Source organism: Perognathus longimembris, chromosome 7, assembly GCF_023159225.1.
Source record: "Perognathus longimembris pacificus isolate PPM17 chromosome 7, ASM2315922v1, whole genome shotgun sequence".
In the NCBI taxonomy this organism is placed as follows: Eukaryota; Metazoa; Chordata; class Mammalia; order Rodentia; family Heteromyidae; genus Perognathus; species Perognathus longimembris.
Window position 1 is genome coordinate 25,868,759 of NC_063167.1, and position 15,240 is coordinate 25,883,998.

At 49.0% G+C, this 15,240-nt stretch overlaps 1 protein-coding gene and 1 long non-coding RNA gene across 2 annotated transcripts; one reads left to right on the forward strand and one right to left on the reverse strand.

The window, feature by feature from the left end:
- Positions 1 to 346: 346 nt before the first annotated feature.
- Positions 347 to 6,186, reverse strand: Mycl (MYCL proto-oncogene, bHLH transcription factor). Its single transcript, XM_048349885.1, has 3 exons — positions 6,106 to 6,186; positions 5,187 to 5,685; positions 347 to 2,156 (listed from the first exon to the last, which is right to left on the reverse strand). Exons 1-3 carry the CDS (start codon positions 6,184 to 6,186, stop codon positions 1,558 to 1,560), a joined length of 1,179 nt encoding a protein of 392 aa, XP_048205842.1. The 3' UTR covers positions 347 to 1,557.
- Positions 6,187 to 13,137: 6,951 nt separating this feature from the next.
- LOC125354280 lies at positions 13,138 to 13,515 on the forward strand. The gene is made up of 2 exons (XR_007211475.1): positions 13,138 to 13,255; positions 13,473 to 13,515. It is a non-coding gene; the product is annotated as an uncharacterized LOC125354280 (long non-coding RNA).
- The last annotated feature ends 1,725 nt before the right edge of the window (positions 13,516 to 15,240 follow it).

A 15,240-nucleotide genomic window follows, 5' to 3' on the forward strand; every position in this document is an offset into this window, starting at 1 on the left:
CACAGTAGGTTAGGAAGTAGCAGCTGTTTTTTTCAGAGCCACAAATAGTGCTGACCATCCTTACTCTGGCCCTACTTTCCAACCCAGAGCAAGAAGGAACCTGCTGTCTGGGCCAAGTTCTGGAAGGACTGCTCCTTCTTCCAGGCCAGGCTGAGGAGCTACTGAGGTTGATCACATGGCACCTGCTGGGTCAGGTGGGTTCCCAGACTGGAGGGCACACCTAAGTTCCCCTCGGAGCTGAGTCCAGTGGGGGCAAGTTGTAATAGTAGGTTAAGCAGAGCTCCTGGAGGTGCCTTTACAAACCATGGGGAAGCAAGTCCACTTCCTGAACCAATAGGTGAGTTCTGCCCAGCACCTCAGTTAGGCCCAGGTTCCGGGAAAGGGATCTGACTATCACCCTGGTAGAGAACCGGGCTGGTGGCTTGCAGAGCCAGCAAGTTTCTTGGAGTTGCATGATGAGAAGGACAGGTTTGCATGGTTCCAGTAGGACTTCAAATAGAGTCAAGGATGGAGACAAGAGGCAGGTAAGAAAGAAGAAATGTTACAGAGCTTCCTTCTGAGATGCCTTACACCACCCTGCCTGAAGAAGATCCCAAGGTGGGCCTTAAATGACCCTGGGGGAATAACTGGGCAGGGAACAAGTTCAAGAGCCAAGACTCCAAGCCTTCCTCAGACCCCAGGCTAGGACACATTTCCCTGTAGTTTGGGGAAACTAGTGGGAAAGGATGCAGTAGAGCCCATTGCATAACAAAGGCAGAATGAAACAAACAACAAAAAAGTCCCTCATGGGGATGGAGAGGTCCCTCTTTTTGAGGAAAGGGCCCTGAGAGCTCTCACTTGAAGAACTCAGAGGCCAAGCTCCTTAAATGTTTCTCAAGGTGGCAGCATTGAGGGACAGTGGGAGAGGTGTTGCCTAATGTGTGTGTGTGTGTGTGTGTGTGTGTGTGTGTGTGTGTGTGTGTGTGTGTGTGTATTAAAGGTTTCCACTCCTCAGCTACTGTAAAGTGTCTTGACAGTGAGGTAATGGTCCATTGTTGATCAAGTCTGTGAGCTAGTCTTCACTCAGGACAGCTCGTGTGTCTCTTGGAAAAAGGAGCCTCAGAGAGCATCCAGGCCCAGCTGTCCTTGCGTCACCCCCAGAGACAGCAGTGGGAGCATCCTTTCCTAGCCCAAAGAGCCTGCCGAGTGTGAGATTTCATGCAGGCTGGAGCCCCTGACAACATCCACCACCTGTTGCATAGCATCTGTCAGCCTTTTCTTCAGCGCTAGTGAGCTAGGCAGACCTCAAGACTCCTCAGTCAGCTGCCTGCTGAGCAAGCCAGAGGCGCCAGGGAGGACACAGCACTCTCCATGTGTGAGGGAGGAGGGAGAGCTCGGTTTCAGAGTTTCCAAGAATGCAAGCCCTTATTGTGTGTGCACCGGCTGCAATGCATTCTGGGACCTACTGTTCAGACCATCAGAGCCTGGAACCAAAATGTGCAAATTACTAGAGGGGCAAGGGAGGTTAAAAAATAAACGTGTTGTCTTTGTAAGACAAGAGTCAGGCTTTTTGGTCAGTTAGTAGCCACTGAGGTATGCGATTCTTTTCTGCAGTTGCTGCTGCCGGCACCGGAGCTGCCTTTTCTCCGTAGCCATCCTCTTCTCAGCCCCAACCAGGGCTTGCAAGTATTCCAAGGCCTTGCTTAAGATCACCACTTTGGGGGCCTTGGAGCAGCTGGCCAGGGTGGGTACCTGGTCCCTCAGCGCCAAGAACCTTGAGCGAAGGTCATTCCGCCTTTTGCGCTCCAAGAAGTTATGGTTCTTCCTCTTGGTCACATCCTCAGTATCAGAACTGACAGGTTTGGGATGGCAGGACTGAGGAGTCTCACTTTCTATAGGTTCAGGGCTCACGATTTCTTCCTCTTCTTCATCCTCTTTTTCCTCAGGGGTGTCTTTTTCCAAAGTCTCTTCCTGGGGATCTCTCTCTGGAGCCTCTTCTTGGGAGCAACTTTCTGGGGGAAAACGGGCCGCATAGTTGTGCTGTTGCTGATGGATGGAGATATGGAAGCGTTTCATGCAGGGGTCCAGAGGGTCTGCTCGCACAGTGATGGTGACTGGCTTCCGGAGACTCAGAGACTGTCTCTTCTCCACTGTCACAACATCGATTTCTTCACCCTCTGTCCAAGAAGATAAATGAAGTGCATCCATTAGAAATGCATCCACAAACACCACAGCCTTAGGTCTCTACATAGGGGCTTGGGAAGATAGGTGACATTTTTCCCAACATCGATTATCAACAAATTCAAGTGAAGAGAAAGGTGGTTGGTTCATTTGTATTTAGGGTAAGGGCAGAGCCGAAGGGAAAATAAACAAGAAGGAAAATATTCTCCAATTTCCTTTTGCACAGCAAGGCTTAGAAAAGAACAAAAGGCAGACCCAAGCCAACAGCCCCCAGTCTGCACAGGCTCTCCCCTCCCCCACTCAGGGGATGGAGAGAAAGAGCTACCGGCCTGGGACAAAGTTTAGCTATAAAGATCTTCCCCAGTCGGGCTCTTTCATGCCCCATCAGAATTGTAAATGAGGGGTCTGTGGGCAGAGCTGCCCTTTGTTCCTGCCCAGCACAGCCTGCACTTGGGAATTGTTACTTTTCACAAGTTATAAATCCTATTATTCTCCCACCTCTCTATTCTGCCATCCTTTCAGAGGAATATGCACAGAAGGGAGGGCCACAAGCAGCCCTTCTCACCCACAGAGCGAGAGGAAAGGTTTCCCTTAGGAGCATTTTGCTCCTGGGTTCAATGGGTTTCTAAAGTCATCCATCATTTATAGGTCGTCTGCCCCACCCCCTTCTTGGGACCAGAAAAGGGTTAGATTTGGAATCACAGGTCATCGAGAGCTGCAGGAACTTTACAAAGGTACAAGTGACCTTTTCCAAGCTACCTGCAGCAGAGGTTGAGAATAAGGAGCAGGAGAATAACCCTGACACACAAGGATCCAACTCCCCAGGTCCTGGAGACACTTGGCCATTTCCCTACCACTCCCTGGCTCCACTAGATTAGATTAACCCAACCAGGGAAGATACAATTAGAGGAAAACCCTTCTGCTTCCCACATTTAGCAGCCCCCACACAGAAGGCCACCTTAATGCATTCTGGCCCCACAAGAGAAGAGCTTGGTTCTCAGCCTCTTTTGCATATCAGGAAGCTTGAGCCCCTTTGTCAGGAAGGCTTCCATTGTGTGGACAATCACATTATTTCTCCATTAATAAAACCTGACCATTCAGCCCTCCTGGCCCCAAAGCCCGTGATTGGCTGGCTAAGCTGTGTTTGGAATGTTGTTTTACCCAGCCCCTAGCTCCTATTGGCTGAGCTCTGCAGTCAGTCACACTCCCCACCCCCCCTCATTGTTTGCAATCTGTTGCATTTTGTTCTAGGCCATGTGGCCACAGAGTGAACCTGGACCCCACAAACAGGTTCAGGTTAAGAGCAGGTCAGAAAATGATTCAGAAGGCTTTACTCTACCGCAAACCTTTAACTTTCAGCGTTAAACCTCAGGGCTGGTAAAGACCCATGTAAGGAAAAAATCATTTAAGACCCAATTCACTTTTCAGAGAGTAGTTGTCTGCATCTACCCAGATAAGGAGCCATCCTCAGAGGAACAAGCACATTGCAAAGGGAGAAATGGAGAGACCCAAATCAGCCACAGCTCCTTCCTTATCACTTCTGTGAAGTTCGGGACCTGAGACTTCCGAACTTCTGAAACAATACTTTTGATACTCTACCATTCTACCAGCCCTTGTGCAGATACGCCTTTATTAGTTTCTCGATTTCAAGACTCCTATTCCAGCCATTAAACAAGCACAAGATTTGATGTAGAGAGAAAGCAGGCTAAAAAAAGACCTTAACACGGTGAATGGGGTTGGGGCGGGGTGGGGAGGGAGTATCTTTTAGTTTTTTGTTATTCTCACTCTTTCCCTTCAGTACATGACAACTTCCATACCCCATATCCAAGTTCCCTCTCAAAACACTATTGTCCGTTATTCTTTAAAGCTAGAGTCTGCACCCTACAAGAGCACCCTCTTCAATACTTCTCATGGGTAAAGAGGACTAAGAGATTGGGATGAGAACATAGTCTGATGATAGAAGACACCAGTCTGCCCTCAGTGAGGTTTGCATTTGTATCAAGGACTGGGGAGGGGGTCTGAGGCTCCATGGCTATGACCCCAGCACCTCACCCACATGTTGACAGAGAAAAGGGGCCAGTGAACTTTTATTAAATGCAGAAGAGCCACTGAAGCCCACAGATGCATTAGGAGGAAGCTAAGACATCTTTGTACCTTATGCTTTGTACATTAAGCAGCAGGTGGGGTACAATATCACCTTTCTCAGATAAGCTGAACATCAAGCAAGAAGTGCCTGATTGGGATGGAGGGTTGGGAAAAGAAGCTGGCTTGATGGCAGAAAGCTAGGCTCACTTCTAGTGATTTCCTATCTCAAAAGCCTCCTCCGTTTGTCATCTGTTACAGAGAAACATTTACTCCTCTCTTACCTGTCTCACAAGTGATGTGCAAGTGGTAAAGGAATGTACAATAGTTTCCTTCTGCAAGAGGAAACAGTTTCCTCCTTTCTTCTTGCAGAAGAAAACTATTGGCATTTTAAAGTAAAGCAGACAGGAGATAGAGGTGCCGTGTGTGTATGTGTGTGTGTGTGTGTGTGTGTGTGTGTGTGTGTGTTAAAGGATGAAGGTTTTGCCTTGCAAAAAGGCTCCTCAGCTTCTTCTCTCCCTAAAAGAGTATGAGTTTCCCAGGAGGGGGAAAAAAAAGGCAGCAACAAAACAGCTTCAAGCTTGGAGTGACTCGTAAGGTACTTCTTCCAACCTCCCAAGGACAGAAATCCCCAATAGTCCAGCTGGAGTATTATTCTTTCTAAGCACCAACCCTTACCGAGTCTCCCTTGTCCCCAGGGGCTCCAATCACCATCAGAGGGACGCTGGCTCCCTCCTCACTTCTCCAAACTGTTTACCAACACACCCACGTGCCAGACAGACACTGCTAAGGGCTACCCCGGCAGCTTCAGTTAGAAAAAAAGGGGGGGGGGGTAGGTGATGGAAAGGCTTGAGAAGAGCTACTGCTCATGACCTCCGACGGCGTTAAAGCTTTGGCCACCCATGGGGGTGCCCCCCTTCTAGATGCCCCAAGGTGGTCCTTACCCGAATCGCTGGGGCTCTCAGACCCTGAGCAGGCCTGGGGTTTGGGCTCGCTCAGTTGACAGGGGGTGGCAGGCGCCGGGGTGCCGGCTTCTAGGCTGGGAGTGCAGTCCGGGGTGGCGGATGCCTTGGGAGGGTTCCCCCGCGGCACGCCAGGAGTGAGCCGGTCGCTCACCACTCTCTCCAGCCGTTCCCGGGCGGAGAAGCCGCTCCACATGCAGTCACGGCGGATGATGGAAGCGTAGTTCCTGCCCCAAGCTTTCGAGTGACCCCGACATTCCGCTTCGTCCCCTCCGGGCCAGGGCTCCGGAGGACCAGCCCCGGAGGTGGGGTCCCCGGCGGCGCCGGGATCGGAGCCCCAAGGCGGCGACGTGGGGGGCGACGGCACCAGCTCGAATTTCTTCCAGATGTCCTCGCTGGGCGCCGTGGAGCGGTAGAAATCCTCCCCGCAGTCATAGTCGTAGAAATAGTGCTGGTAGGAGTCGAAGTCCATGTCCGCTCCCTGCGGGAGGGAAGGGGGGACGTGCAGACTGGGATCCTCGCCTGCGGGAAGGGGCGACCCCCCTACCCCGGGCTCCCCGGCACCGCGGGCTGGCGGGGCTCCGGTCCCTCCCCAACCCCACGGCCGGGCTTGCAGTCTGCGCCCAGCCCTGAGGTCCCGGAGCGCCGGGCCCCGGGTCACAGCGCCCCGGGAAGCGGCTCCCAGCGCGCGGACCAGGCGGCGGGGAGCGAGTTCAAAGCAAACTTTGCCAGCACCGCCTGGAGCGGAGCGCGGCTCCCGGGGGGCCCCTCTGGGCCGGGCCGAGCGGGGGCGCGCGGTGTTCTCGGGGCTGCCGGCAGTCCCCAGCCCTCCTCCCCGCCCCCTCAGCCCGACACCATCCCGGGGACCCGCGCCTTTGCCCGCGGCCACCCGCAGTCTCACCTCGCTCCAGCCGCCCGCCACCTGGAGCGGACTGGCTCCCCGCCGGCTCGGGGCAGCCTGGCAGGCTGCACACACACACATGCGCGCCGCCGCCGCCGCGCGCGCGCGCCCCGCACTCACGAGCGCGCCCCTCCCCGCGCGCGCGCCCGCCCGGCCCCAGCCTCGCTCGAGCACAGCGGCCGGCGCGGGAGCGCGAGCTGCAGGCGCATTGTTTCCCGGCTGCCTTATATCGCGTCGCGCGCCTGGGGCTCGGGGCCGGGTGGGTGGGCCCTAGGGGACAAGCCCCACCCCCTGGCCCGCCCCACTCCCCACAGTCGACAGGTGGGGCCGGCCCCACCTCCTGGCCGCGCCGGTCTGCTCCTTTCTAGCCCTTGTAGCCCCCCTCTAAATAAATGGCACGCTGGGGAGCGCGGAGCTCCGGCAGCCCCTCGGTCGCCGAGTGGAGGCGGTACTCTAGAGAGGCGCCGGTGGTCCCCGGTGGCTCGACCTAAAGCCCGTCGAGCCCATTCTGGGCGAGAGAACAAGACTACTCCCCGCCCCACCCAGCGATCCTACTCCCCCCCCCCCCCCCCCACCACCACCACTGCGCGCCCCGGTGGCTTCAGGTGCGTCCGGGCTGCGGCTGGGGCTTCGGGAACGGCACCTCCGCCGCGCCACCTGGCGGCCCTGCGCTCAGATCTGGGGTTCGCCCGGGCATCGCTCCGTCAACGTGGGTCCCCTCAAGTTTGGTGGCCCAAACTTGAACGACAGTGAGAGAGAATAGTGAAGATTGCGACCCCTTGGTGCCTGCGACACATTCTGAGCATCGAGTTTCTTTGTAAAATGAAGGAATGGGGACACTCACCTCCTAAGGTGTAGGGAGGATTTAAGAGGATAAGAATATCGAGGGAAGGTGACCGGGGGATCCATCGATCCTGTTGGGAGGGGAAAAAAATCTTTCCCAGTTTGATCCCTCGGGCCTGTCTAGGGGCTGTTGGTAGTTTGGAATACATTGTTTCCAAGGCAAGGTCAAGTTGTCACCTACCTCTCTCCTCTTCCTCACAGCCTCACCCCTTCAAAAAAAAAAACCCAAGTACTGTTTTGCTAGAGGAAGATGAATTTGGCGTCTTGAAGACTGGAAACTTCATTACAACCCTTCCTTTGCCACTAACTGTAAAGGCCTGAGATGTACACCAAGGAAAGTAACTTAAATTTAGCAGGTAGGGAATCAAGAAGCCTTTACCTGGTTGTTTCCTTCCATCCCACCTTTGTGGTCCAAGGACCCCGAATTACACACGATTGACAAGCAGTTGGTTGTGACTGAAGCAGGGGACTCGGGTTTGAGGTGATGTATGGGGTGGACAGGAAGGCAGGGAAGATGGCATCTTCGGCTTTGGATTTGTCAGGTTGAAGGTCAATGTGGGACATCTCTGAAGGCAGAGACGAGCTCAATGATTACTTTGCAGTTACTGTCCCCTAGGACAGCTGGTAGCAAACAGTTGTGAACTGACTTACTGAGTGACCTAGTCAACCAGATTGAGACAACCTGTACACCTGGCCTTGTGCCAGGCTCAGAAGGTTCCACATTTGGATGCAGCAGTGAAGTACAGGGATTGGAGACTTGTTTTCTGGCTTACCCGGGTCTGGGATGGTTGCAGTACCACTCATGGTTTTTGCTTACAAATGATAGAAACCAATCTGATAAATTTAGCAGAAAATGGCCATTGGATGAATATGTGGGTATATAATTCATGGGAAATTGATGCCTGCAGAATGGGTTTTTTCTTTCTTTCTTTTTTTGCCAGTCTTGGGGCTTGAACTCAGGTCCTGAGCACTGTCCCTGGCTTCTTTTTGCTCAAGGCTAGCACTCTACTACTTGAGCCACAGCAGCACTTCTGGCATTTTCTATATATGTGGTGCTAAGGAATTGAACCCAGGGCTCTATGTATGCGAGGAAAGCACTCTACCACTAGGCCACATTCCCAGCCCCAGAATGGGCTTTCTTTTTCTAGATTGGAGCCCCTACCTATATTTTCATCATTGTTGATGCTATCTGGGGGCAATCAGTAGGTGTCCTTACTTCCAGAAGGGGAATTAAATTGTCTTCTGAGCTGAGATCTGAGGATTTTGGATCAAAGCCAGGCTAGGCAGCAAAGTCTGTGAGGTTCTTGCCTCCAATTTAAGTGCCCAAAATCCAGAAGTAGAAGGGTGTCAGCCTTGAATGAAAAAGTCAGCAAGAATGCAAGGCCCTGAGTTCAAGCACCAGTAGCCACCCCCCACCCCACCCCCAGCAGAGATCTGGAGAGCTTAATGCACTCTTTGGGGACAAAAATACTGGTCTGAGATCAGAGGAGATAGAAGCAGCATCATTCTCTGAAGCCACCCAGTTCATTCTGCACCTGACTCATGCTCTAGATCACCAAGCAACCTTCTGAAAATCATTCCGTTCCCCCATGTACGTTCCCCCATGTAGATCCGCCCACAGGGAGAGAATGCACTCAACAGCAAACAGAAAGATCCAGGCTGCTTCAAAGCCCTGCTTCCCCTTAGAAATTAATGAATTGGCATCTGATTTGAAATATCAGTCTCATGAGCCTGGTTAATGTGTGTCTGTTCCATAGAGATGCTGCTGTTTTTAGGACTAACAACTGTGCTTTCTGAGCTAATGTCTGGACCCAGAATGGTGATAAATTCACCAAGGTAACAAATGCTCCTCTAGAGACATCCAAATTATCTGCATTAAAAAAAAAAATCTCCTTAAACACACACACACACACACACACACACACACACATACACACACATTCTCATTTCCCCCCAGTCATTGAAGCATCTGAATGTATATATACATAGCAAAAGAATCACAGGACTTTCCTTCCTATGTTTTTATCTTCCTTTTTCATGGTCTATGATTCCAGCAGAGGATGTGAGCACAAAGAAACCAAACTAATGGGAAAGAGTAGATTCTTCTTGCGTTTTTTTTTTTTTTTTTTCGGCCAGTCCTGGGCCTTGGACTCAGGGCCTGAGCACTGTCCCTGGCTTCTTTTTGCTCAAGGCTAGCACTCTGCCACTTGAGCCACAGCGCCGCTTCTGGCCGTTTTCTGTATATGTGGTGCTAGGGAATCGAACCTAGGGCCTTGTGTATCTGAGGCAGGCACTCTTGCCACTAGGCTATATCCCCAGCCCCTTCTTGCGTTTTTTTAAGCCTTTGAGTTGCACATCAAATCCAAGGCTGATTACCCCACCCTGGTTTCCTGTGAGATTAACAACAATTTTCCCAGTTTGGTGCTCATCAATGATTTAAAAACAAGCCATGTACCTATAACATATCAGCAGTTAGAAAGTGGATGGTGACTTTGAAGATAGACCAGGAAAAAAGGAAAATCTTCAATGATCCCATTGTAGTAACGTGAAAAGATGGCACAAAGAAATGCTAACACGTGTGTGTGTGTGTGTGTGTGTGTGTGTGTGTGTGTGTGTGCACATACTAGGACTTGAACTCAGAGCCTGGGCACTGACCCTTAGCTTTTTCACTCAAGGCTAACATCCTACCACTAGAACCCCAGCTCTTCTTATGACTTTTTGGTGGTTAATTGAAGATAAGAGTGTCACAGACTTTCCTGCCCAGGCTGGCTTTGAGCCATGAGCCTCTCAGCTTCCTGATTAACTAGGATTATAGGCATGAGCCACCAGTGCTTAACCTGGCTTACATTTTTAATCATTTTTATTCTTTTTTAATGCTGAGGATTCAACCCAGAACCTAATGCATGCATGCTGGATGTGTTCTACACTAAAGTATATCCCCATATCCTAAAACATATTTTTAATCACAATAACACACATGTACTTTTTTAAATTAAATTTTATTGACAAGGTGATGTACAGAGAGGGTACAGTTACATAATAAGGTAGTAAGCACATTTCTTGTCTCATTTGTTACCCCCTCCCTCATTTTTCTTTTCCTTCCCTAGTTCAGATAAGCATATATACAATATCCAGACACACCTACATTTTAAAAAATCAGCTACGCATATGACAAGATTTGAAAAAAAAAGCAGAAGTTGGGAAGTGGAGGCATGGTTCAAGTGATAGAGCACCAGCATTGAGCAAAAATGCAAAGTGACCAAGTTCAAGCTCCATATGCACTAAATAAATAAGTAAATGTGGCTTAGCAGTAGAGTGCTGGCCTAACATGCATGAAACTCTGCGTTCAATTCCTTAGCACCACATAAACAGAAATGCTGGAATTGGTGCTGTGGCTTAAGTGGCAGAGTGCTAGCCTTGAGCAAAAAGAAGCCAGAGACAGTGTTCAGGCACTGAGATCAAGCCCCAGGACTGGCAAAAGGAGGAGGAGGAGGAGGAGGAGGGACCTTTTGCTTGGTTTTTCCACTTTGATTATTACTCCCTCAAGGTAACTATTTTTTCTTTTTTCTTTTTTTTTTTTTTTTTGCCAGTCCTGGGGCTTGGACTCAGGGCCTGAGCACTGTCCCTGGCTTCCTTTTGCTCAAGGCTAGCACTCTGCCACTTGAGCCACAGAGCCACTTCTGGCTGTTTTCTGTATATGTGGTGCTGGGGAATTGAACCCAGGGCCTCATGTATACGAGACAAGCACTCTTGCCACTAGGCCATATCCCCAGCCCCTTTTTTTCTTTTTTCTTAGGTCAGTCATGGAGTTTGAACTCAGGGCCTAGACAATGTCCCAGAGCTTTTAGACGCTACCACTTTAAGCCACAGTGCCACTTCTGGTTTTCTGGTGGCTAGTTGGAGATAAGAGTCTCACGGGGACTTTTCTGCCCAGGCTGGCTTTGAACTGAGATCCTCAGATCTCAGCCTCCTTAGTAGCTAAGATTACACAAGTGAGCCACCAATGCCCAGCAAGGTAGTTTGTTTTGGTTCCTAATATTTCCATATTATTTAGTTAGTCTATGTTTTCTTGACCTTGAAATTCTATTGACATCCTAGAAGATAACTAATATTTCCCTTGTCTGCTCTCATGCTTCCCATTCTCTCTCAGTAGAATTATAGGTCAATTTTTAAATAAGTATTCAGTATCCACACTATTTAGACTATACAAATATACTGTGTCTACATTTCCTTTCTCTAATAGTTTTTGTGTATATGTGCCAGTTGTAGGGTTTGAACTCAGGGCCTAGGTACTGTCCCTTAGCTTCTTCACTCAAGGCTGAGGCCCTACCACTTGACTCCCAGCTCTGCTTCATATTCTTTTCACTTTTGGGTGGTTAATTGGAGATAAGAGTATTATGGACTTTACTGCCTGCTCTGACTTCAAAGTATAAACCTCAAATCTCACCCTCCTGAGTAGCTAGGATTACAAGTGTGAGCTACCAGAGCCCAACTTCTCATATTTCTTTCCAGAGTTTGTCTTTTTCTTTCTTTCTTTTTTTCCAGTCCTGGGGCTTGAACTCAGGGCCTGGGCATTGTCACTGAGCTTCTTTTGCTCAAGGCTAGCACTCTACCACTTGAACCACAGCGCCACTTCTGGCTTTTTGGTGGTTAGTTGGAGATAAGCATGTCATAGACTTTCATACAGGAGCTGAGATCCTCAGATCTCAGTCTCCTAACTGGCTAGGATTACATTATTTTATTTTATTTTTTTACCTGTTTTGTTGTTTTTAGACAGGACCTCTGGCTGGCTCCAATCTTGTGATATTCCTGCTTTTGCCTCCCAAGTCCTGGCCTTAAAGGCATATACCACTACATCCACCCAACCTGAACATCCTGGTCTCTTGGTCTGTTTTATAATTGTCATCCTGCAACTTCCTTTCACTGTGATACTGGAAATCCCCTCTGCCTCTCTCCTCTGTGGGATCCCGTTTTCTGGAGCTCATTTCTTCCTCTTTCTTGGTTTACTTCCTCAATTTGGTAAAACACACCCTCTAGCATCTGTTTGAGAAAAAGTACTTGGAAAGTACAACTTTTTCTTTTCTTTTTTTTATGCTAGTCCTGGGGCTTGAACTCAGAAATTGGACACTGTCCCTGAGCTTTTGTGCTCAAGGCTAGTGCTCTTCCACTTTGAGCCACAGCACCATTTCTGGCTTTTTTAGTAGTTCATTGGAGATAAAAATGTCATGAACTTTCCTGCCCTGGCTGGTTTTGAACCACAACCCTCAGTACCAGCCTCCTAAGAAGCCTAGGATTGCAGGTGTGAGCCACCCCCGGTGCACTGTGCTTCTTTGTTGGAAACCATCATCCACTGTGTGATGAGCTTTGGCTGCCATTTTCTTTTACATGAAGGATGAAGGCATGAGAAGCAGATTGAACACGGCATACCTGGGTGTCTGAGGTGGGGGTTGTGAATGGTTGAGTTCTCTTCAGGGCAGTAGGGCAGTTTCACCTGAGACTGCTTAAGTGCCTTTGGTTTTTCCCTCAGAGATGTCCTGTAATCTAGCAGGGCTGGGTTACAAATCTAGCTGGCGGTCTCCTGGGAAGCAAGAGGAGAAAGGGGAGAAGGGGAAGTTCCAGTTAGGCCCAGTCTCTCATTCCTGTGCCTGGTGTTCCTGAATCCACAGCTTCTCAATTCAAGCTATCTCTTTTCAGGTAGGAGGAGCACAGCCACATGGAGACAGGTCAAGTTTAACTCCTCCCAGCGCATGCACCAGACCTGCCTGCAGCTTCTGTGTTACTGTTGGGTTCAGAGGTACTAAGGGATGACTTCTCATCGGTGCTTTGCTCTCTGCTCTCATTATCAGTAGTTACAATTCTTGCTTTCTCTGGCTTTTTGCTGAGTCAGCTAGTTGTTATCTGTCTGCTTTCCAGTTTCTCAAGGTTTGCAGACATCTCTCAATTGCTACTGTCTCTTCTCTTTTCCTCCTCTCTTTACTTTTTAAAAAATTTAATCTTTTTGAGCCAAGAGTCTTGCTATGTAGTCAAGCTGCCCTTGAATGAACTCATGGGCTCAAGTGATCCTCTTGTCTTAGCAAATTAAGCAACTGGGACGATAGGCATATACCACTGAGCCCAACTTGGTATTCATATAAATTGAAGTAAAATTCATATGACATAAAATTCGTTCTTTTAGCTGGGTGCTGGTGGCTCACGCTTGTAATCCTAGCTACTCAGGAGGCGGAGATCTGAGGATTGTAGTAAAAAGCCATCCCAGGCAGAAAAGTCCCTGTGAGACTCTTATCACCAATTGACCATTCAAAAACTGGTATTGGAGAACTGGGAATGTGACTTAGTGTAGAGAGCTTGCCTAGCACGCATGAAGCCCTAGGTTCAATTCCTCAGTATCACATAAACAGTAAAAGCTGTAAGTGGCACTGTGGCTCAAGTGGTAGAGTGATAACCCTGAGCAAAAGAAGCTCATGGACAGTACCTAGGCCCTGAGTTCAAGTTCCAGGACTGGCCAAAAAACAAACAAAAAATAGATAGTGGAGCTATGGCTCAAAGTGGTAGAGTGCTAGCCTTGAGTTCAGGTACAACACCAGATCCTAAGTTTAAGCCCCACCATTGACACGCACAAAAAAATCACTCTTTTAGACATTGTGTAATTCAGCTGTCTTTAGTATATTCAGAAGGTTGAACAAACACTATTACTATAAATCCAGAACATTTTTATCATCCCAGAAACCTATACCCATTAAGCAATTACTCCTCTTCCCTCTCAAACCCTAGCAGCTATTTATCTGCCTTCTGTCTCCATAAATTCACCTACTTGAACTATTTCAGATAAAACAAGTATCATATAATACAGGGCTGTTTGTGGTTGGCTTCTTTAAACAAATGTTTCTAAGGTTCTAAGGTTCCTAAGGTTCATCCATGTTGTGGCCTATAGCATTACTTCATTCCTTTTTTTTTTTTTTTTTTTTTTTGCCAGTCCTGGGCTTTGGACTCAGGTCCTGAGCACTGTCCCTGGCTTCTTTTTGCTCAAGGCTAGCACTCTACCACTTGAGCCACAGCGCCACTTCTGGCCTTTTTCTATATACGTGGTGCTTGGGAATTGAACCCAGGGCTTCGTGTATACGAGGCAAGCACTCTTGCCACTAGGCCATATTCCCAACCACCCCCCCCCCCCCGCAACCTTTTTTTTTGGCAGTGGTTGTGGGGCTTGAACTCTGGGCCTGGACACTGTCCCTGAGCTCTTCAGCTCAAGGCTAGCATTCTACCACTTGAGCAACAGCGCCACTTTCAGCTTTCTGGTGGTTGACTGGAGGTAAACGTCTCACAGTCTTTCCTGCCCCACCTGGCTTTGAACTGCAATCAGATCTTAGCCTGCTGAGTAGCTAGTGAGCCACTGGCATCCAGCTACTTCATTCCTTTTAATGGCTGAGTAACATTCCACTGTATGTACTTAATACATGTCATCCACTCATCAGTTGATGGACCTTTAGCTTGTATCTACTTTAGTATATTCTGAATAATGTTGCTGTCAGCATCTGTACACAGGCTTTTTGGTGTGTGTGTGTGTGTGTGTGTGTGTGTGTGTGTGTGTGTGTGTGTGTGTGTGTTTCTTAAAATATGGGTCAGGGCATTGTTCCTGAGACTTTTTTTTTTTTTGCCAGTCCTGGGCCTTGACTCAGGGCTTGAGCACTGTCCCTGGCTTCTTTTTGCTCAAGGCTAGCACTCTGCCACTTGAGCCACAGCACCACTTCTGGCCGTTTTCTACATATGTGGTGCTGGGGAATCAAACTCTTGGCTTCATGTATGTGAGGCAAGCACTCTTGCCACTAGGCCATATTCCCAGCCCCCCCCTGAGATTTTTTGTTCAAGACTAATGCTCTACCACTTGAGCCACAGCTTCATTCCTGGCTTTTTTATTTCAAACAGTGATCCTCAGATCTCAGCCTCCTAAACAGCTAGGATTACAGCCTGAGCCACTGACACCCAGCTCATTGTGGTTTTGATTTATAGTTCTCTAATAACAAATAATGTTCAGCATCTTTTCATGGGCTTAATGGCCATTAATGTATCTTTTTTCTTTTGAGAAATGTCTATTTAAATCTTTTGCCTGAGCTAGGAACCAGTGGCTCATGCCTGTAATCCTAGCTACTTAGAAAGCTGAGAGATCTGAGGATCACAGTTTGAAGGCAGCCAGAGCAAGAAAAACCTGTGAGACTCTTATTTCCAGTTAACCAACAAAGAGCTGGAATTGAAGCTGTGGCTCAAGTGGTAGTGTCACAGTCTCAAGTGGAATAG